This window comes from Perognathus longimembris, chromosome 6 (genome assembly GCF_023159225.1).
Source record: "Perognathus longimembris pacificus isolate PPM17 chromosome 6, ASM2315922v1, whole genome shotgun sequence".
Lineage (NCBI taxonomy): Eukaryota > Metazoa > Chordata > Mammalia > Rodentia > Heteromyidae > Perognathus > Perognathus longimembris.
The window spans coordinates 12,818,678-12,839,626 of NC_063166.1; the positions used below are offsets into that span (position 1 = coordinate 12,818,678).

Below are 20,949 nucleotides of genomic sequence, written 5' to 3' on the forward strand. Positions count from 1 at the left end.
ACTCAGTCTGGATGAGAATGTCGCTGTTCTTGGGGTCCAACACACACTTGCAGATGAGCTCCTGGGTGACGGGGATGGCCACGTGGTTGGATACACACAGGTCAGAGAGGTAGTCCAGAAACCTGAGGTGGAAGAGCAGGCCAGGCAGGGCTCAGAGGCTGCGCTGCAGGGAGAAGTTCCTCCTTCCCAGCTGACCACCGGCAGCAAATGGCTCCTGCCCTCCCCAGGGCTCACGTCGGGGTGGGACAGACTTTCCGAGGCACCGAGAGGGCATACCTCGGGAAGGGAGGCCAGACGGAGGCCAAGGCCAGGGAATATTCAAAATATAACATCCAAAATCAGGTGCCAGTAGCTTTTGCCTGTAATCCTAGCTACTCAGGAGGCTAAGATCTGAGGATGGAGGTTCAAAGCCAGCCTGGGCAGAAAAGTCTGTGAGACCTTTATCACTAATTAACCACCAAAAAGCCAGAAGGAGACAGGTGGCTCTCAAGTGGGAGAGCACCCACCTTGAGCAAACACAGCTAAGGGACAGTGTCTACGCCCTGAGTTCAAGCCCCAGCTCACACACACACACACACACACACACACACACACACACAAATACATACAACAGCTGTTTCAGAGAGGCACTGGACTCGGTCACTGGTGGGGAGTTGGGGGTCTCCCAAGACTGGCTTATTTGTAGACTGGGACCAATTCAGGAGGGAGTTGGGGAGGCAGGAATGTGTCAACAGTGCAGGATGATTGCAATACTCTACCAGGCAGGCCCTGCGCTCCCCCCAGGGGCAGGGGAGGCGGGCGGGCAGGGCGGCGGAGGCCCACCTGGGCTCCCGGTTCTTCCGCACAAGGCTAACGAAGGTCTCCACCTCGGTCTTGGTGATGTGTTTCTCCAGCAGCTTCCGGTTGTTGTGCAGCAGGGCAGTGATGGTGTCTTCGGCCAGGATGTCATAGCCAATCTGAGACTGCATCATTCCAAACTGCTTGGCGATGTGTTCCTGAGGGCAGACCGAGGGAAAAGGAATCGCAGGAGCCATGGACGAAGCGTGGGGCCCAGCCCTGCTCCAGACCCCAAGACAGAGATGCCATGCTAGGAAGGAGGAGGTACACAGAAGGAGCGGGAGGGCAGTCCATGGCTACTGAGTTCACAGGCTAGCCCCCTCCATAGTGCCACCTTCGTGAGCAGGCCATGTCTGTTTGCCAAGACCAGATGCATCGTGTGCGGGATCCAGTGCAAGATGAAATAGAAGAACCTTTGTTCAAAGACCAGGCCAGGGGCTTACACCTGTAATCCTAGCTGCTCTGAGGATCTGAGGTCTGAGAATCACGGTTCAAAGTCAGCCTGGGTTGGAAAGTCCATGAGACCCTTAGCTCCAATAAACTACTTAAAAAAAAAAAAAAGCCAGAAGTGGAGCTGTGAAGTGCTGGAGAGCTCATCTTGATCCAGGTGCTGAGTTCAAGCCCCAAGACCAGCTTAAACTAAAATAAAACCTAAAAATTTCAAAGCCAGGCCCTAGCGGCTCATATCTGTAATTCTATCTGCAGTTCTACGGCAAATTGGGCATAAAAATTCACTACACCAGCCAGGTGCTAGTGGCTCACACCTATAAACCTAGATATTCAAGAGGCTGAGATGAGGGCTGGGAATATGGCCTAGTGGCAAAAGTGCTTGCCTCCTACGCATGAAGCTCTTGGTTCGATTCCCCAGCACCACATATATGGAAAACGGCCAGAAGGGGCGCTGTGGCTCAGGTGGCAGAGTGCTAGCCTTGAGCGGGAAGATGCCAGGGACAGTGCTCAGGCCCTGAGTCCAAGGCCCAGGACTGGCAAAAAAAAAAAAAAAAAGAGGCTGAGATGTGAGGATACCAGTTTGAAGCCAACCTGGCAGGAAAGTCAGATTAACCACCAAAAAGCCAAAAGTGGAGCCATGTCTCAAGTAGTAGAATGCTGCTAGCCTTGAGGGAGAAAAAGCTCAGGGACAGTGCCCAGGCTCTGAGTGCAAGCTCCTGGACTGGCATACGTGCACGTGTGTGCACATGTGTACAAACACACACACATTCACCACATCTTAACAGAAGAAGCAGGCTGTAGTAGAGTTTGTCATCCCAGCTATAGCTGGCAGCATAAATAGAAGGATTGTGGTCCAGGCAAAGATCCAGACCCTATCTCAAAAATAACCAGAGAGAAAAGGCTGGAAGCATGGCCGGAGGAGGAAGAGGAAGAGGAGACCATTTACCCTGGACAGTGCCTGTCTGGGACAGGAGGGCAGTCGGACACCCACGTGGTGTGCTCAGGACAGGAGAGCGGCTGGCACGCACCTGGTTCTTGCGGTAGTCCTCCTGCGAGTGCCGCAGCACGCGGTAGCAGAGGCGGAACATGTGCTGGTAGGGCGCGTTCTTCTGATCCGACAGCTCCTCCAGCCGCACCAGCGGGCCCTCGCCTCCCTTGTCTCGGAACGGGGCCTTCAGAATGCCAAAGATCTGGAGGACATGGAGGGTGAGAAGGGGATCCACCTATGCTGTCTGCCCCCCACTGTCATCCCGGGAACTCTGAGCCCCACTCACCCGGCCAAAAGCTCCCCAAGACATTAACCCTGAGTGAGGTGACTCCCAGCCGAACCACAACCCTAGCCCACCCGCCGTCACCCACCAAGTTCGCCCTAACTCTCCAGCTGTGGGTCAGAACCCCACTGTGGACTGATTTCCTTAGGTGTGACAGGACACTGTAGTCAGGCAGGACAATGGTCACTAGATGGCATGGTGAGCTTGGGTGAAAAGCCATTTATTTTGAAGTTCTCCGACAGAAGAGGAGATGCTAACAAACTGGCAAAGCAGGAAGGGATGAGGTACCATGTTAACTGAGCTGTTCTTTCAATACATTCCCGTGTGTGTGCGTGTGTGCATGCGTGAGTGCGTGCGTGCGTATGTGTAGATCAGATCAATCGCAAGCATGCTAGGTAAGCATTATACAACTGAGATAACCCTGTAGATCCCAATGCTTTAACGTTTGAAATTCTCTCAAGCAAAACAACTTTAAGTAAATAAATAAAAGCACGGCTAAGCCAGGTGCCTATGACCCTAGCTACTCAGGAGGCCAGAGGATAGAAGTTTGAAGCCAACCAAGGCAAGAAAGTCCAAGAGACTTCACCTCCAAAATAACCAGCACAAAGCCAGGTTAGTGGTGTGGCTCAAGTGGCAGAGCACCAGTTAAGCAAGCAAACTGAGCACACTCAAGGCAAACCGCAGAATCGGCAAAAAAAACAAAAAGTATGCCAGAGGCAGTAAGTATACAGCTGTCATTCCAGAAGGCTGAGTTAGGAGGATGTCTAGTTTGAGGCCAGCCTAAGCTACAAAGAGAGACCCTATCTCAAAAAAAAATCACCCAGACAAGGGCTGGGGATATGGCCTAGTGGCAAGAGTGCTTGCCTCCTATACATGAGGCCCTGGGTTCGATTCCCCAGCACCACATATACAGAAAATGGCCAGAAGTGGCGCTGTGGCTCAAGCGGTAGAATGCTAGCCTTGAGCAAAAAGAAGCCAGGGACAGTGCTCAGGCCCTGAGTCCAAGCCCCAGGACTGGCAAAAAAAAAAAAAAAGCCACCCAGCCTATGATTGATCCTGCCCTTTTTCCAGCTCTACAATGTGCCCCTGGGGGAAAAAAAAATTCTGGACCTAACCTCCCGAGTTCAAATCCTGACCCTGATCCTTCCCAGCGGTGTTGAGATCCAGCTACCCCAGCCTCTCTGGGCTTTGGTCTTCTCACCAGTAAAGAGGAGGATAATAAAAACTGTCTCTCCTTGGGGCCTGGTGATACTCAATACTGCACTCCCGTAAGGAGTCAAGGAAGGCACCTGGCACCCATCCTGACCCAGATACTTTTTTGGTTTTCTTTGGTGCTGGAGTTGGAACCCAGAGCCTTGTTGTGCATGCTAGCAAGGGAGTGGACATTGAGCGACAGCTGCGGCCCCCAATTCGCTTTGTACAAGGGGGTGATGAGAAGCCACGGGTGGGCAAGAGGAGGCAGGCTCAGTGCTCAGCAGGTGTCCGGGCTGCCCGCACAGGCACCTGTTTGAGGATGTTCTGTTCCCTCATCAGCTTCTGCCGCTCCCGGTTAGGCTTGGTGACCATGATGTCCAGAACATTCTGTCCATTGTTGGGGACATCGCTGACAAAAAACACCAGGTCCTCCAGCAGCTGGATGACAAACCTAGGCAAGGGGAGACCCAGGGGTGACAAGTGTGCTGGGCTGAGACCTGGCAGCTCCCCCTGAGCTCACTGAGTACATAGTCCCCTCAGATAACCCGCCCTTCCCTGAGCATGGCTCTGCTGCCTCCCTCCACCACCAAGTGCTTTATTACCCCTCACTTTCACTGCCTGACTGTACCCTAAACTGCTCTTAAAACACCCCCCTCCCCACCCACCCCAGACTCCTAAACTGCCTCAAGACAAGACATCTTCAAGCACTCTAGTCTGGAGTGGTAAGTTCAGGGCACCAGGCGGAGGGTTCTGTGTGAGCTACATGTACACCCTGACTGCCGCTCACTAGTGGAGTGACCCTGGGCAAGTGTCCTAGCCCCCCTAAGCCTCAGTCCCATCCACGGTCACACAGGGGTAGCAGTGGCTCCATCATAAGCCTAGCTGTGGAAAGACGTGAGCCATAAGGCAGATTCCGGACGTCAGCCAGGGCTCCCTGAGGACTGAGTCCTGCCTCTGTTTCCCCAGCTCTTATCCCAGCCGACTGGGTTCTGCTTTGAGATGCCTCTGATCATGAGCCTGGAGTCAGAATCCTTCAGAAGCCAGGCACTGGTGGCTCGCGCCTGCAATCCCAGCTACTCAGGGGGCTGAGGTCTCGGAATCACGGTTCAAAGCCAGCCCAGGCAGGAATTAACCACCAGAAAACTGCAAGTGGCGCTATGGCTCAAAGTGGTAGGCCACTAACCTTGAGCAAAAGAGCTCAGGGACAGCACCCAGGCCCCGAGTTCAAGCTCCACAGCTGACAATATTTTTTTTTAATCCTTCAGAAAAATCCTTCACACCTGGCCCTGCAGCTCCCCATGCCCCCCCCCCCACAAAGCCCCGCAAAGCCCCCCAAAGCCCACCTGCGGTCATTCTGGCTGATGAAGCCCTCGTTGAGTTTCTCTACCGCACTGGCCAGCATAGAGCTGGCATCATTGGCAAAGTCCAGATCGCGAATCTCAGACACGGGCACCGACACGATGGCAAAGGCCTCCTTGTCCTCCTTGGTGGGGCAGGTGCCCAGCTGCAAAGGCAAGGGTGAGCAGGGCGCCTGGGGAGAGGCCCCTCCCCGGCCCGGCTCGGCCCCAGCGCGGGCCGCACCATGAGCCGGATGGGCCGCTCCTCCTCGATGTCGATGGGCACGTTGGTGCTCTGGATCCACGTATTGGTGCAGAGATGGCGCAGCCGCACGTACGAGTTCCTGCAGGGAGGAAGGAAGCAGGGAGTGAGCCCCAGAGCCTGGCTCATCTGTGGTCAACCATCCCCAACCTCATCACCTCTCACTTCCCCATACACCTCAACAGTGGGGGGGGGGGGGAGCATCCTGGGCCCAGGTCACAGTGACCAAGCCCTGCCCATCACTACACCCCTGAGCCATTGCCTGTCCGTCAACACAAGGCCAGCGTTCGTTTAGATAAACAGTGCACGCAATCCACAGAAATCCTCCCTTGATTGTGAAATGAACAATAATCTGAATCTCCGAGTACAGCTGACCCCAATTGCTTCGAGTAAGGAACTGGGGGGAGGGGGGCCCCATATAGTGACTGTTCATTTTCTCAACAGCCCTAGTAACAGGAGACTGCAGAGTCTCTAGAGATGAGAAGACCCAGACAGCTTCCTGAAGCCAGACGCTAGTAGTGGCAAGGCCTGGATTGACCGACACTGAGCTTCTTTAGTCTGAGAGTTGGCAGGCCCTTGCAGACCAGGGTGCCCCCCAGCCTCCTGGGCCCTGGACCATGCCTGATCACCCAACCCAGATGGGGCAGGCAGCTGCTGAGCACCATGAAAAAGCATTGATGGTGTAGCAAGGCCAGGACCAGAGTCACGTGGGCAGCGGGCAGAGATGGGCACACAGCAAGCAGCTCTGCTAGTGACAGATGGAAGACTGCATCTCTCCAGGGGTCAGATGTGCGGGTAGCCCAAAGATAACAGACATCAGGACAGAGGACTGTGGGGTTCAGAGAGGCTCTGAGACAGGACGCCCCGGCCAGCCCACGCGCCGCGTGTGTCGCACACCCACCGGGGCACGAAGGAGTCGGTTTTCTGCAATGTGGTGGGGTCCAGCTCGAAGAGAGAGGCGATGTCGTTGCCGTGGGGCACAGCCACGAGTCGATACTTGATCTTCTCGCCGGCGTTCCTGCGGCCTGTGCGACCCTAGGGATGGGGCCCCAAGTCGGTTCAGGGGCCCTTCCTCCTGCTCAGATCCCCAGGGACGCCTGGGAACCCACCCGAAGGACTTTCTCCCTCCGGCCCACTTCCAGGATGCAGGACTTTCTCCCTCCAGCCCACCTTCCAGGCTGCAGGGCCTCCTCGGTCCCCACCCAGCCCCCAGGGAGAGTCACAGTCACACACACACCCCACCTCCCCTACCCCCACCCCCGCCAGGCCTCACTATTCCTGCTGCCTTGGGATCTGAGACATCGCCTTTGTAGCTGGGGTTTTCCTGGACAAAGACACAAGGCGGGGGAAGGGAAAGGGCGACTGAACATCCAGCTACACCCACCGGAGCCCACCTCAGCACCCGCCAGCCCCAGAAGGCCTGCGTCTGAGAAGGCAACCCTCATCTCAACCCCAGCCCTGAACCCCATGTCACTCCTGGGAGAGCCCTTCATCTCCCTCTCCACAGGCCCACGCATTCACACACGCACACGCGTGCGCACACACACACACGCCACCAGAGCCCCAGGGCACACAACCTTATTGCTAGACTGGGACATCTGCTTCCCGTTCAGCCCCAGAACCTAGGAACACCTGGCACACAGTAGGTGCGCCCCCGCTTTCGGCAATCGTTCCTTGGATCCTGTCTAACCAACAGAGACCCAGGTGCCACTGAGCCCCCAGAACACCTCTGCCTGCGGGCTCACCTCCGCAGCCAGGTAGTTGCCTGTGGCCAGGTGCTTGAAGCGGTACAGGCCGTTCCAGTGGCCGGCTCCTCCTCGGCAGGGGTCATGGTGGACCACCTGGGGGTGTGCAGGGGTCAGGCAGGCAGGAGAGAGGGGGCGGGGGCGGGAGCCCAGCCCCTCCCCCTGGGTGGTCTGGAGCTCTCTGGGAAAATGGACGTCTGAGGAGCTAGAGGCCAGTGTCTCCCCCTCCAGGGTCCTGAGGGGACAAGGGGGCGTCCCGGTGCTCGGCTCTGACCTCCACCTCCCAGAGGGCGTTGGAGCTGGTGGCCGAGGTGGCGGACTGGCGCAGCGTGGTACGCAGGAACACCTGCAGCTTGCCCTTGTACTCGTCACACGTCAGGAACTTCTCCTGCTCCGCGTGGAACAGTCGCACCACATCGCCCTGCAACGGGGCGGGCGCTCAGCACTGCCGCGTTCCCCCATGCCACCCCAAACCCCTCAGACACCGCTGGGTCCAGATTAAAGAGGGCAGCCAGAGGCCAGTCAGGCACAGCTACAGGCACTGCCATGGCCTTCATCCCACATTCTGAATCTGGAGTCTTCGCTGGCCTTCCCATGGTCACATCTGCCCTCGACCACCTCCCTCTTCTACCTGTACCTCTAAAGGCCCAACTCCAGTCATCTCCACGAAGGCAGAGGGATCTCACTCAGCTCCCGGGGCTCCCCGGCCCTTCCTCCCCGGCCACCTGGAGTTAAGCCCATTTCTTTGCTCTCTGGAGCGGCTGGAGGGCAGGAGCTGGCGTTCACCTCCATGGCCTTGGACTCGGAGGCCAAGTTTGGATCCTGGATCTGCTCCTATGAACTGCGTGGGCCGCAGAGATGTTCATAACATCTCAGCTGGCTCTTGCATAAAAGGCAGACGCTCCGATTTGCTGTGTTTAATGAGGTAATACTACGCTCCTCACACGTGCCAGTTGCGGGGTGAGCCGTTTTACCAGGTCTCTCACCAGACGCTACGCTAACCCTGTGGGTTCTACATCGCTGTCTACCCTTAGTGGATGGGCAAACTCAGGCAGAGAAGGTAGGTACCATGCCAAAAGTCAAATCCCTAGTGGAAAACAGGACACTCTCAGCAAGAGAAGAAACTGAGGCCAGCCAATGAGAGATCAGATGGACAGCGCTGTAACTAGAGGGCGGGCGGGGCAGCCAGCCGGGCACATGCGCTGAGGGAAAGGACAGGTAGAGGCTGGTATGGGAGGAGACAGGAAGAGAGGAAGGACCCCCGGGGGAGGGCTAGGCAGCCACTGGGGCTCCCAATCTTACCCCTTTCAACACCTCCTCCAGGTGGTCCCGGAACTGCATGAACAGGTTGATCTTCCAGCTGGTGTTGCAGTTCACAGAATTGACCTGTGCAAAGGAGAAGAGGCGCATGAGTGATGCCAGGCACGCCGCGCCGAGGGCCACGGAGGGGCCAAACCAGTCCCCTCGGCAGCACCAGAGTGGGGCACTGCCCCCAGCCGGGGTCCGCACCCAGCCTGGCTCCAGAGGCTGCCAAGCAGGGGTGGAGCATGAGGCGAGCATGAGGAGGCAGGGCAGGGGGCAGCCAGTGTGCCAGGCAGGGCTGGAGGCAAAGGCGGGGAGGGGGTGCCCATACACCCCGCCCAGCCTACTCACCTCCTTGCAGCCCGCGTTGTCACTGAGCTCGTAATTGCTGGCATGCAGGGGCTGTCCGGCATTGACGGGATTCAGGATCACCTTGTCCCCCACGACCACCTTTGGGGGGACAGGCAGAGCAGAGTGAGGGTAGAAAGGACAGGGGACAGGGGCACACCCCACAGCCAGCCAGCCCCTCTCCGCATCTCAGTCTTTCTTTTAAGAAGGGGATATGCCCCCCCCCCAAAAAAAGGCTGGAAATGGAGCTGTGTCTCAAGTGGCAGAGCACTGGCCTTGAACAAAAAAAGCTTAGGCCCTGAGTTCAAGCCCCAGAATAGGCACAAATAAGAGGGAGAAAGAGGAGAGGGAAGAAGAAGAAGAGGAGGAAGGAGGAAGAAGAGGAATAGGAGGAGGAAGAGGAGGAGGAGGAGGAGGAGGAGGAGGAGGAGGGAGGAAGAGGAAGGAGGAATGAGGAGGAAGGAGGGAGAGGAGGAAGGAGGAGGAGGAAGGCGGTGTGGCCTCACCCAGTCCTCACACTGAAGGCTCTCTGGAAGCCCCCCACCCCGCACTGTGACCCCCAGGCTCCTCCCTCCCCAGCCCCGCGCTCACATTGTCCCCGTTGCTCCGCAGCTTCCAGAAGGGCTGGATGAAAAGCCAGGAGCCCTCGTTGCCTGTGGCATCCAGGGTCACCCGCATGGCGTTTTTCTCCAGCAGGGCTGGCAGCCGCTTGTTCACTGTGAGGTACTTGTTGCTCTTCATGTGCAGAAGCTGGGGGATGGGTGTGACAAGCGTGAGGCCACCCTTCCCAGGAGGCCAGCCACTCAAGAGGTGGACACGTCGTAGCATGAACACATATGCATGTCAGGTACATCATCACACAACCGACAGACTAAGACACTGAGCCACATACACAATCACACACAAATGTGCACACACCATGCCGGCCACCAAGTAATCATGGGCAAACAGCTGTTCTACAGCTGTGCATGCTAGAAAATGGGGGGGGGGGGGGCGGCACAGCTGTGGTTCCATGGTATAGAACTTGCTAAGCATGCCCAGGCCCTGAGTGCCAATCCCAGCATCCCAATGCAGAAATAAAAACTTGGGCCAGGCACCAGAGGCTCATGCCTGCAATCCTAGCCACTTAAGAGGCTGACATCTGAAGATCACAGTTCAAAGCCAGCTCAAGCAGGAAAATCTAAGCCTCTTAAGTCCAACTAGAAAAGCTAGAAATGGAGATGTGGGTCAAGTAGAAGAACACCAGCCTTGAGCGAAGAAGCTAAGAAACAGTGCCCAGTACCTGAGTTCAAGCCTTAGTACAAAACACAAAACAAAAAAACTGGGAATATGGCGTAGTGGTAGAGCGCTTGCCTCGTGTACATGAAGCCCTGGGTTCGATTCCTCAGCACAATATATATACTGAAAAATCCAAAAGTGGTGCTGTGGCTCAAGTGGCAGAGTGCTAGCCTTGAGCAAAAAGAAGCCAGGGACAGTGCTCAGGCCCTGAGTTCAAGCCCCAGGACTGGCAAAAAACAAAACAAGCAAAACAAAAACAAAAACCCGTTGGCATGTATTAGCACATAGAATCTTAAAATAATTCTGAGAGCACACTATCATTAGCCTGCTTTTACAAATGGGGAAACCAAGGCACAAGGAAAGTCAGTAACTTTGCGATCACACCGCTAAAGGAGTGGCAGATTTGAAAGGAGACAGCGAGGCTCTGGACTTGCTCCAAGCCACCGTGCTATAAACGCCACCTTGGGCAGGGTGCAGGCCACACATAACATCAGATGCACAGTCACGAAAGCGGTCCAAAGCCACCCGCAGCAAGGGCCATGCCCGCTGGCGCCCCTCTCCCCACCCCTGCGGGGAGCAGGGAGAACGGCTCGCACCTGGATCACACTGCCATACTTCACCACGTCCCCGTGCACCTTCTTGTTCTCCGTGTCGTTTTGTTTCTGCTCCATCTGGGCCGCGTGCTGCGCGCACACACAGGGAGGGGAAGGGGGCTCAGAAGCTGCCCCTGGAGGGAGATGTCCCACCACCACCACAGGCGTGTGCACGCGTGCACTCACCCTGACACCCCTGCACGAGGCCTCTGCCCCAGCCAGGACTCCACTCTCCACCGTGTGCCTGTGAAACCCTCCTGCCCAGATCTGCACCAACACCTGCCCCTCCTGCCCAGATCTGCACCAACACCTGCCCCAGTGCTCCCTGACCACCACCGCCACTGCCGTGCCCGGCCCTGGGGGCCTCGAGGGTTTGACCTGCCCCTCACAAGGGGGCACCTCGTTAAGAACAGGGCCCAGCTGGGTCGTGACTCACACCCATAATCCTAGCTACTCAGGAGGCTGAGACCTGAGGATCTCATTCCTGGCAATTCACACCAGTCCTCTGCATTGTGTCCCTCCCCCCTCCCCCTGTGTGCTCCCAGGTTCCTGGTGCCCCTAGACAAATGCACACCTGTGCACGCACACACACCTGCAGCTTCTGCAGCAGCACCACATCCGCAATCTTCTCCTTGTCCTGCTTGGTCTGCTTGGCCTTCCAGTACTGCTTCTGGGCCGAGTAGCGGTTCATGGGGCACACCTTGAAGAGGCAGTCTGTGGCGGGCACAGGAGGCACAAGGCTCATGCACGGCTCAGGCCCTCCCTGGAAGAACCCCCGCCTGCAACCTGCACTCCCCGCCCCTCCTCGCCTCCTGCCCGCTGGGGCTGGAAAGATCTCTTTGATGGCGGCGCCTCTGGGATCGTGCTGCGTGGACTGGAAGATCCCAGAAGCGGGTAGGAGAGCAGCGGGTCCCATGGAACGGCAGCAGGGAGGACACACTGGCTTTCGTCCCTGGAGCCTCCCCTCTGTCCTGTCCGTGTCAGATTCTGTGGGCCTCTGTGGCGAACAGCTCGTACCTGCACGGCGCTCTGGTTCACTGACCACAGACGCGTGGGAAGCATCGTCCCCTCCTCCCGACCCCACAGCCTGGCCAGGCCTCTTCCCCTGCCCCACACGAGACAGTAAACACCTTCCTTCCTCGCTCTTCCCACACGAAGTCACCCAGGTTGGTGACTGAGTCAAGGCAAATGGAAATTCCAGGAACATACTCAATCTTGCGTTTTTCATATTGGCAAGGAGATAAAAGAGCTATCACTTTCATGAGCCCCAATTCCAGCAGGGGGGGCTGATATTTTGACTCCTCAAAGGGAAGCACAGGTTGGAAAAGCCCAGTGTCCAGGGTGGCAGGAGGGAGGATGGTGGGGTGCTGGCACCGGCCAGGGCTCAGTGTGCCCCGGCTGGGCTGGGAGTGGTGAGCTCCTCGTCACAGGAGAGCTCACAGCTGGTTCACAGCTGGGCCAGGGAGCTGGCTTCGGTGATCCTGAGCCTCCTCTCCTGCTGCTACTGCTGGACATGGGCAATGGCAGCGTTCCGGTGGCACATGAGGCATGCTGGGAGACCGGAAGAAGCCCTGGGGAGTCACAGAGTCAGGAACCCCCTCCTTTAGAACCTTTCACGTTCCCTCCCTGCTGTGGTCAACGCCGGACATCCGGCCCCTGAGAGCCACTGCAAACCTGAAATTCCCTCCTGCCATGCCACCGTGGGAGGTGGTTTAGAAGAAGTATGAGCTTGATTGTCAGGGACGCTGGGTGCCTGCTCCACAGTCTGCCCTGCTGGTGCCTGACTGGGAATGCCTTGGCCCAGCCTGGCAGGTGGACTCCTGTGGGCAGAGCTTCGGGCCCACAGTGATACACAGAAACACAAACTCTGCCTGCATGACCTCAGCAGACCCTAACCATCACTTGTCTGTGCCTAGGTTGCTGCCACATTGCCACCTCGGCCACGCCCCATCCAGAGAGTGTGGCAGGATCTGAGACAACCGCTGGCCCAGTTGTCCCACAGCAGGAGTGGCAAGCTCTTCAACCTTGACCCACTAAGAGACAAAATGCAAATCAGCAATCCTAAAGCCGCACACGGACCCCATCTCGAAGCAAGGTGTGCACCAGGTCTGACAAGACCAAGAGTCAAGGCCTTGATCTCTTTTGGATCAACCTAACATGACAACTAAAACGATTAGATTTTTTTAAACAAATATTATTTTAAGACTAATAAAAAGAACTGATAAGAAAGGGAAGAATTATTCAGCCAGAAGAAAAAGGAAAGCAAAGGCCTGGCATGGCTGTATACACCCATAATCCCAGCAATTTAAGGAGTTAGAAATAGGAAGAACAGGCCAGGTACTGGTGGCTCATGCATATAATCCTAGCTACTCAGGAGACGGAGATCTGAGAATTGTGGTTCAAAGCCAGCCCAGGCAGGGACGTCTGCAAGCTCTTATCTCCAATTGACCACTAGAAAACCAAAAATGGAGCTATGACTCAAAGTGGTAGAGAGCTAGCCTTGAGCAAAAAAGCTCAGAGACAGCACCTAGGCCTTGAGTTTAAGCTCTATGAATGAAAAAAAGAAAAAAAAAGAGGCACAAGGAAGGAAGGAGGGCAGAGGGGAAGGAGGAAGGAGGGAGGGAGGGAGGGAGGGAGGGAGGGAGGGAGGGAGGGAGGGAGGGAGGGAGGGACAGATATGACTTGAAGCAGCCTGGACAAAATGTTGGTGAGATCTTGCCTCAAAATCAAGCCAGGCAGGTTGGAAGCATGGCGCAGGTGGAGTAAAAGTGTCAGATACCAAGTTTGAGTCCCAGTCTCAGACCAAAAAACAACAACAACAACAAAAATTGGGCTGGGAATGTGGCCTAATGGTAGAGTGCTTGCCTCATATGCATGAAGCCCTGGGTTCGATTCTTCAGTACCACATACATAGAAAGAGCTGGAAGTGGCGCTGTGGCTCAAGTGGTAGAGTGCTAGCCTTTAGCAAAAAGAAGCCAGGGGGCTGGGGATATAGCCTAGTGGCAAGAGTGCCTGCCTCGGATACACGAGGCCCTAGGTTCGATTCCCCAGCACCACATATACAGAAAACGGCCAGAAGCGGCGCTGTGGCTCAAGTGTCAGAGTGCTAGCCTTGAGCAGGAAGAAGCCAGGGACAGTGCTCAGGCCCCGAGTCCAAGGCCCAGGACTGGCCAAAAAAATAAAATAAAATAAAAAGAAGCCAGGGACAGTGCTCAGACCCTGAGTTCAAGCCCCAGGACTGGCAAAAAAACAAACAAAAACTCAAACCAGGCTAGGTTATACACATCTATAATGCAACCTATTCAGGAAGCAGAGGCAGAAGAATCATGGTCCCGGGTCAGCAAGGGCAAAAATACAAAACTACCTGAAAAACACTAAAGCAAAAAGAGATGGAGGGCTCAAGTAGTAGAGTGTTCTATCCTCAGTATGGCGGGGGGTGGGGGGGGAGAGCACTCTGAGGGTAGTTGATGATTCCAGAAAACATGCACTTTAATTCGGACAGCTTGCTAGGTAGAAGGGCTGGAGTCTGATCCCACACATTCACACAAGGCTAAAAACAGAACTAGCACCCAGTGGAATCACCTGGATGGTTCCAGAAACCCCCAACTGAAAATGGCCTTTGGGTGGGCTTGGACTGGCCAAGTCCCAGCAGTGTGGCAATGGGCGAGGCAGGCCTCTCTTGAGTAGGGTCCCTTTACCCTGACCCACCACCACCTGTAACAGACTCCAAAGGCAGTAACTAGTCTACAAAGACACCAGAGACTGGGAAACCGATCCCACTGGGAACCGAGCTGGCCTGGGAGATCCCAGACATGCAGAGACCTGACACAGCCTGGAGAGCAGATGCACCTCCCCGCTGATCAATAAAAGAAAAGCTTAAAGAGCCCCATAGACAGCAAGAAACTGGAAGAAAATGGGGGAGCTGAAGGAAGAATGAGCAGAACATTCTACAGCCCCTTCCTTTGCTTGAGCCCATATATTTTTTCCAAGGCTGGCTGAGGCCCAAGAGAGGGATTTACACAGCACTAAAGCTTTGTTAAAGCGTCAGAGCCTGTGTTTGCATACAGGACCAGAGGAAGCCTCTCCACTACCACTCCCCCTGTCAGAGGCCTGAAAGCACTACCTGGAACTGAGGCAGGACAGACTGGGGAAACTGAGGCTTGGGAAACCAAAGCCAGGAATTCTGAAACAAAGAGGAAGCGCCTCAGAGAAGAACACGGGCACTATTTTCTCTTCTTGAAGACTCATATCTCCAATTAGCTAACAGAAAGCTGGCAGTAAGCTGGGTGCCAGTGGCTCACACCTCAATCCCAGTTAATCAGGTGGCTGAGATCTGAGGATCACCGTTTGAAGTCAGCCCAGGAAGGAATGTTCATAAGATTCTTATCTCAAATTAATAACCACCAGAAAGGCAAAGCAGAGCTAGGACTCAAGTGGTAGAATGATAGCCTTGAACCAAAAAAGCTCAGGGACAGTGCCCAAGCCCTGAGTTCAAGCCCCAAGACTGGCATGCACACACACACACACACACACACACACACACACACACACACACGCTGGAAGTACAGGTGTGGCTTAAACACCAAACATTGAGCAGAAAAGCTAAGCAAGCACATAAAGCTCTGAGTTCAAGTCCCAGTGCCAGCAAACACACACACACAAACACACAGATGAGAGAAAAATACTATGCTCAATGGCATTAGCGGCCTGAGAAATACAAATCAAAGACATAATAAGACCAGCGTTTATAGCAGCCACAATCTAACACAAGCTCTAGCTGAAGGTGAAGCAGGTAATAGGGGAGTCTCTCTGGTAACCAGATTGACTGCAAACTGGTAAAATGGTAAAGCACTCAGGAAGTAACTGGTTGCAAGAGCCACTCACAAGAGTGAGCCCTCTACTGGAATGGTTTCAGGCCTGGCACTGTGGCATTCCATGCAAGTGGATGCTATTAGAAATCCAATGAGCTAATTCAAAAACTCCCCTTCCAATGTCTGGAGCACAGAAGGTTGAAAGAAACATAAATGGGATAAAACCAAGTGTGTCCTGGGTTGGAGGTATGGCTCAGATAGTAGCGTCAAGGTCATGAGTTCAAACCCCAATACTTCCAAGCACACATACATACACACACACACACACATACACACTCACTTATACACACAGCTGGGCACCTGTGGCTCATACTTGTAATCCTAGCTACTCAGGAGGCTGAGATCATGGTTCAAAGTCAACCTGGGCAGTAAATCCGTTGAGACTCTGTATATCCAAGTAACCAGCAAAAAGTAGGAAACAGAGCTGTGACTCAAATGGTAGAAAGCTAGCCTTGAGTTAAAAAGCTCAGGAACAGCACCCAGGCCCTGAGTCCCCAAGTTCAAGCCCAGGCCTGGGATACACACACACACACACACACACACACACACACACACACACACACACACACCTCAAGTGTGGCAAGGACAGCGTAAGGGGCACTGCACATAGGGTGTGAGTGCCGCAGCCCTGGTGAAAGTTGCGGGATCGTTTTCGTTTTTCGGGGGTCGGGGGGTCCATTCCTGCCACTCAGCAGAATCCCCTTGAGAACCCGCGCTGGAAACCCTTGCATAAGTTCTAGAATGTGCATAAGTACAACATAGGTACTTGCCAAAATCTGGAAATCAACTCAGAAACATCCATCAACACCCACAAATGGATTGAAGCTTATCCACCCAATGGAATGCTGCAAAACAATGAAACCGTGACCTAGGGCCACGTGTGTCAATGTGGGTAAGGCCCCCCAAAAAAAAGAAAGAGAGAGAGAAAGAAAAAGGTACCAAAAAAAAAAAAAAACTCTACAGAAAGCCGCCTTTAATACACAAGGTCAGAGCGCCCAGGATAGTCCACGAATACATCCTTAAAACGCATTAAAATGGCCCTTGCATAGCTCATGCCAACTTCTGAGCAGTTTATACCTCTGGAGAGGGCACAAGAGGAAAGGGAAGAGAGGAAGATGCAGGGAGGTTCACCACTGTTAAGCTACCTCTTTAAAAGTTAAAAGATCTGAAACACAACCAAAGGATTTGACAAAGCGCAGTGACGGACCCATAGGGTGTTATTCTTCTCTTTTGTTAAAGTTGAAACACGATAATAATCATAAAAACAGCCATGAATAGGGCTTGGAGGGTGCTTTGGCAGAGTGAACGCGGAGGATGGGAGGAGGCACCATGCACAGAGACGCTGTCATCATCTTTCTCCCTGCCACTTGCCCCCACCCCCAACCAGGCTGACTGGGGAGGTGACCCCAACCTATGTCCTGCGGTCTGTGTCTGGGGGTGTGAGCTCGAAGTTTCCCTGAAGTGTGCTTGGAGCCCCCACCCCCCCACCCCATCCCATACTGGATCTCCCCTTGCCCACATGAGGAGAAAGAGAATGAGAAGGGCATCGTGGTAATGCCCACCAACCTTCATGGAGGTAAAAAGAAAGGCGAGAAAATCATGAGTTCAAGACAAACCTGGGCTACACGTTTGCATGTGAAAGGTCCTAGGTTCAATTCCCAACACTACAAACAACAGAGAGGGAGAGCCTAGGACAGGAACATGCTCAGGGTTTACCCCAAACCCACAGCAAAGCACAGATCAGGAGAACCAGGCTGGCATTGGGGCCACACACACTGTAGCCCCAGCAGCCTGGGCCTCCCAGGGCCTTGCCAACTTTGGAAAGAATTCCTAGAACATGCTCAGGCTTGGGGTGGCCTCAGAAAGTGAATGGAGCTGAAACTGCAAACAAGGATCCCAACAGGAACCCATGAAAGCTTCACCCGGCTTTGTCCCTCCAGCCTGGGGGACCCCGGTGTTGGCAGGGAGTATAGCCACGCTGCAGGAGAGAGGCGGTCCTCCTTTGGGGCCAGCATATTTACAGGAAAGGTGGGAACAAGAAGGCTGGGTCTCCCAGGGTAATGCCAAGCTCTTCTCTGGGCTTCATTCTCAAGTCCCAAGTTGCTATTATTTGGGGCACAATTGAGGTTTGAACCTAGGGCCTTGTACTTGCAAGGCAGATGTTTTGACCATCTAAGAGATACTGCTAATCCATTACTTTAGTTATTTATTTTTCAGGGAGGTCTTGAGTTTTGTCCTTTCACTAACTTTTTGCCCAGGATGGTCTCCAATGGAGATCCTCCGATCTCCTCTTCTTGAATAGCTGGGATTATAAGCATGAGCCACAACACCCCAACTGGTGTCTCAAGTCCTAACGCCCCAATTTGTACCTGCCAGCGAGAAAGCTACACAGACCTAATCCTGCCCAGTGTCATCTCTTCTCAGGCCCATGTGGGACCATCAGAAGCCCAGAGAGACCTCTGCACCCCAAGACACCGGAGCAATTGAAAGAGAAGAGAGAGAAAAAAATGCCTGTGGACCCCTTTCTTCCTTCCCATTTTGCTGGCTGGGTCCAAAAAAACCACTGCAACCTCAGGATGGTCCAGGGGATTGTGCACAGGCTTTGGGGAAATCAAGAGCAAGAAAGAGTGTGGGAAGGAGCAATGGGGGAGGAGAGCACAAAGTCAAAGGAGCATTTGTTCTAAGTAGCTTTTTTTATTGTCAGAAATTGGCCTCAAACTTCATCCACGGGAAGCCTAGGGCAAATCTTCCCCTGCCACGCCCACTTACTTCCCTGTCACCATCCTATCACTCCACAGAGCTGACTGCACAAGCCTGCCCCTCAGGCCCCTCTCCTCCCCGCCCCGGCAGAGGCCCCTGGGGGACCCTCAAAGCCACCCCTCCAGAGCCTCAGAAAGAACAAGGCAGACAGAGAAGATAAAACGGGAATTTTTAAAAAGAAGCCAGGTGAGATCTGTCCTGATGGAGCTGATGTTCTAGTCTAATCTCTGCAGAGACAAAGAATAACACGAGAATGAGTAAAATGCACTGGCTCAGAAGACTCCAGGGGCGGAGTAGACAAAGCAGGGAAGGGAGAGACGGGGCAGGGGTACAATTCTGGAGTCATATAGAGGGTCAGGGAGCGCTGAGCCACTGAGATCCCAAGTCCCTTGGGTGTGTGGGTAAGAACATTCTAGACAGAGGGCCAAGGTGCAGAGGTGGGAGTGTGGCCCACAACTAGGGAAGGGCAGGGAGGCTGGCAAGGCTGTTGGAGACGTGCTGAAGGCCAGGTGTAGGGGACGGGGTGAGGCTTGAGGCCAGACTGCGGTGCCCGAGGTGGGGCGCAGAGGGGGCTGGTGGTGGTGGGGAGGAGTGCTGGGGCCAGAGACAATTCCCAGATACTAAGTCCAGGCATGTCCTTGCCGTCCACCTTCCTCTCCCAGGCAACAGCACCCCTTAGACGCCCCCCACAACAGAAACAGGAATAGAAGCACATCCGGGGGCCCTCTGCAGGCAGGGAGGAGCTCCCCTCCATCTTTCCCTACTCCCCAACAGACGAGCGAGCGAGGTCCCCAGCAGCCTGCCCGAGTGTGGAGGAGGATGTGGCTGGACTGTCTTGGCCCCACGCCCTCCCGGCACCCTTCTGGGGACAATCCCAGCTAATCTCTCCCAGAGGAGCAACCACCCGGCAGACACCACGGCAGGGAGGCTGGCATGTTCCTGCCTGCTCCCACCCTGCCCACCACGCCTAGGATCTGTCTGTCTAGGGCCTGTCGGCCTGGGCCCCACAGGGAGACACGGCGGCAACACCTCACGTCAAGGACAGCCAGGACATCACGTCACCCTCACGCGTCACTCTCGCGGGCCCCCCAGCCCGCTGGGCAGGGCTGCCAAACACATCAACCGGGGTGGACACAGAGGCCCTGTGGGGAAAGGCTCTGGGCCAGGTCACCGGGCACAGCACTCGGGGCTCTGGAGGTCTCCCTCTGACAGAAGCACAGGGACAAGGATCTGAGGTCCTTACCCCCCTTACCACACAGACAGGGAAACTGAGGCACCGGAAGGGGCTCTCCCTGGGAACCTAAGGAAGGCATGAGGTAATTCCCTTTCTCCATTCCCTCAGATAATGCCCCAGTCACACTAACAAAGAAAGCCCTGTGGCTGGAGAGGAGCTGCCCGGAGAGCGCCTCCCTCCCCTGCACTTCAAGTGGGGGTGTCTGGGAGGGGCGTGGCTATGGGAGGAAGGGGGCGTGGCTGAAAAAGGAAAGAGAGAGATGTGCCTTGCCAAGATGGCACACTGCCAGGCCAACAAGGATCCACAGTCAGCACAGGGCGGGCTGCTGGGCAGCACCCACTCTAATCCGGCGGGCAGGACCCGGTGGGACGCGTCAGATCCAGACCCAGGCCCCCAGAAATCCACAGCCTGGGAGGAGCGCTGGCAGGGGGAATGGAAGTCTCACCTCGAAACTTCTTGGGGGGGTTGTCCAGGTCCCCAGCTGCAGGCTCCACCACACAGCGGTCATCCACCAACCTGGGGGACAAGGCAGCTTAGTCAGTGGGAGTCAAGAGACTCATCTTCCCAAAGCACCCTGCAGAGGATGCAAGGGCACTGGTAAAAACCCCCAGAAGCTCCTTCCACCACTGACAACACCACCAACGGCCATCACGCAGTCCTTTCCTAGCACCACTATTAAAACACAAGACCTCTGGGTGCAAACGGCTCACACCTATAATCCTAGCTACCCTGGATGCTGAGAGCAGGAAGACGAAGTTTCAAAGCCAGCCTAGGAAGAAAAGAAGAACCAGAGACACACCCAGCCCACTCGGCCGCTCAGAGGAACTGGCGCAGTGCAGGCGGCAGTTCTTACTGCCTCCATCTGAGCGATCATTCACTACAGGAGTAACTCCTAGGGCAGAAAGGATAGGCAGAGGAAAAGAAATGGAGAGACAAAGTCAACAGGTGGCAGAGAGAGAGAGAGACAGAGAGAGAGAGATTAGGGGGGACAAGGAATTAGAGCAAAGAAGAGAGAGGCAGAAAAACAAAACCAAAGATAAAAAAGATAAGAAACAGAAGCAAATGAGACTGGAGACAAACAAATCAGAGAAGCTTATGTGCCTGGCACCCATGGCTCACATCTAGAAGCCTAGCTACTCCGGAAGCTAAGATCTGAGGATCACGGTTCCAAGCCAACCTGGGTAGAAACATCCATGAGACTCTCATCTCCAATTAACCACCAGAAAACCGGAAATGGAGCTCTGGCTTAAAGTGATAGAGCACTAGCTTTGAGCAAAAATAGCTCAAGGACAAGCACTCAGGACCTGAGTTCAAGCCCTACAATCTAAAAGAAGAGGAGGAGGAAGAGGAGGAGGAGGAAGAGGAGAAGGAGGAAGAGGAGGAGGAGGAGGAGGAGAAGGAGGAGAAGGAGAAGGAGAAGGAGAAGGAGAAGGAGAAGGAGAAGGAGAAGGAGAAGAAGAAGAGGAA

General features: G+C 54.9%; 1 protein-coding gene across 1 annotated transcript in view; it reads right to left on the reverse strand.

Moving 5' to 3' along the window:
• Itpr3 (inositol 1,4,5-trisphosphate receptor type 3) overlaps nucleotides 1–20,949 on the reverse strand; it is a 61,726-nt gene that overhangs the window by 25,468 nt on the left and 15,309 nt on the right. Inside the window, exons 2-17 of the mRNA XM_048347949.1 lie at nucleotides 19,928–19,998; nucleotides 11,210–11,331; nucleotides 10,621–10,707; nucleotides 9,338–9,496; nucleotides 8,750–8,848; nucleotides 8,399–8,482; nucleotides 7,371–7,517; nucleotides 7,097–7,192; nucleotides 6,625–6,675; nucleotides 6,253–6,386; nucleotides 5,334–5,433; nucleotides 5,096–5,256; nucleotides 4,062–4,203; nucleotides 2,316–2,477; nucleotides 823–995; nucleotides 3–122 (exon numbers count right to left, since the gene is read on the reverse strand). Coding sequence (XP_048203906.1) covers nucleotides 3–122; nucleotides 823–995; nucleotides 2,316–2,477; nucleotides 4,062–4,203; nucleotides 5,096–5,256; nucleotides 5,334–5,433; nucleotides 6,253–6,386; nucleotides 6,625–6,675; nucleotides 7,097–7,192; nucleotides 7,371–7,517; nucleotides 8,399–8,482; nucleotides 8,750–8,848; nucleotides 9,338–9,496; nucleotides 10,621–10,707; nucleotides 11,210–11,331; nucleotides 19,928–19,998 — 1,908 coding nt within the window. The remainder of the gene's footprint in view (nucleotides 1–2; nucleotides 123–822; nucleotides 996–2,315; nucleotides 2,478–4,061; nucleotides 4,204–5,095; nucleotides 5,257–5,333; nucleotides 5,434–6,252; nucleotides 6,387–6,624; nucleotides 6,676–7,096; nucleotides 7,193–7,370; nucleotides 7,518–8,398; nucleotides 8,483–8,749; nucleotides 8,849–9,337; nucleotides 9,497–10,620; nucleotides 10,708–11,209; nucleotides 11,332–19,927; nucleotides 19,999–20,949) is intronic.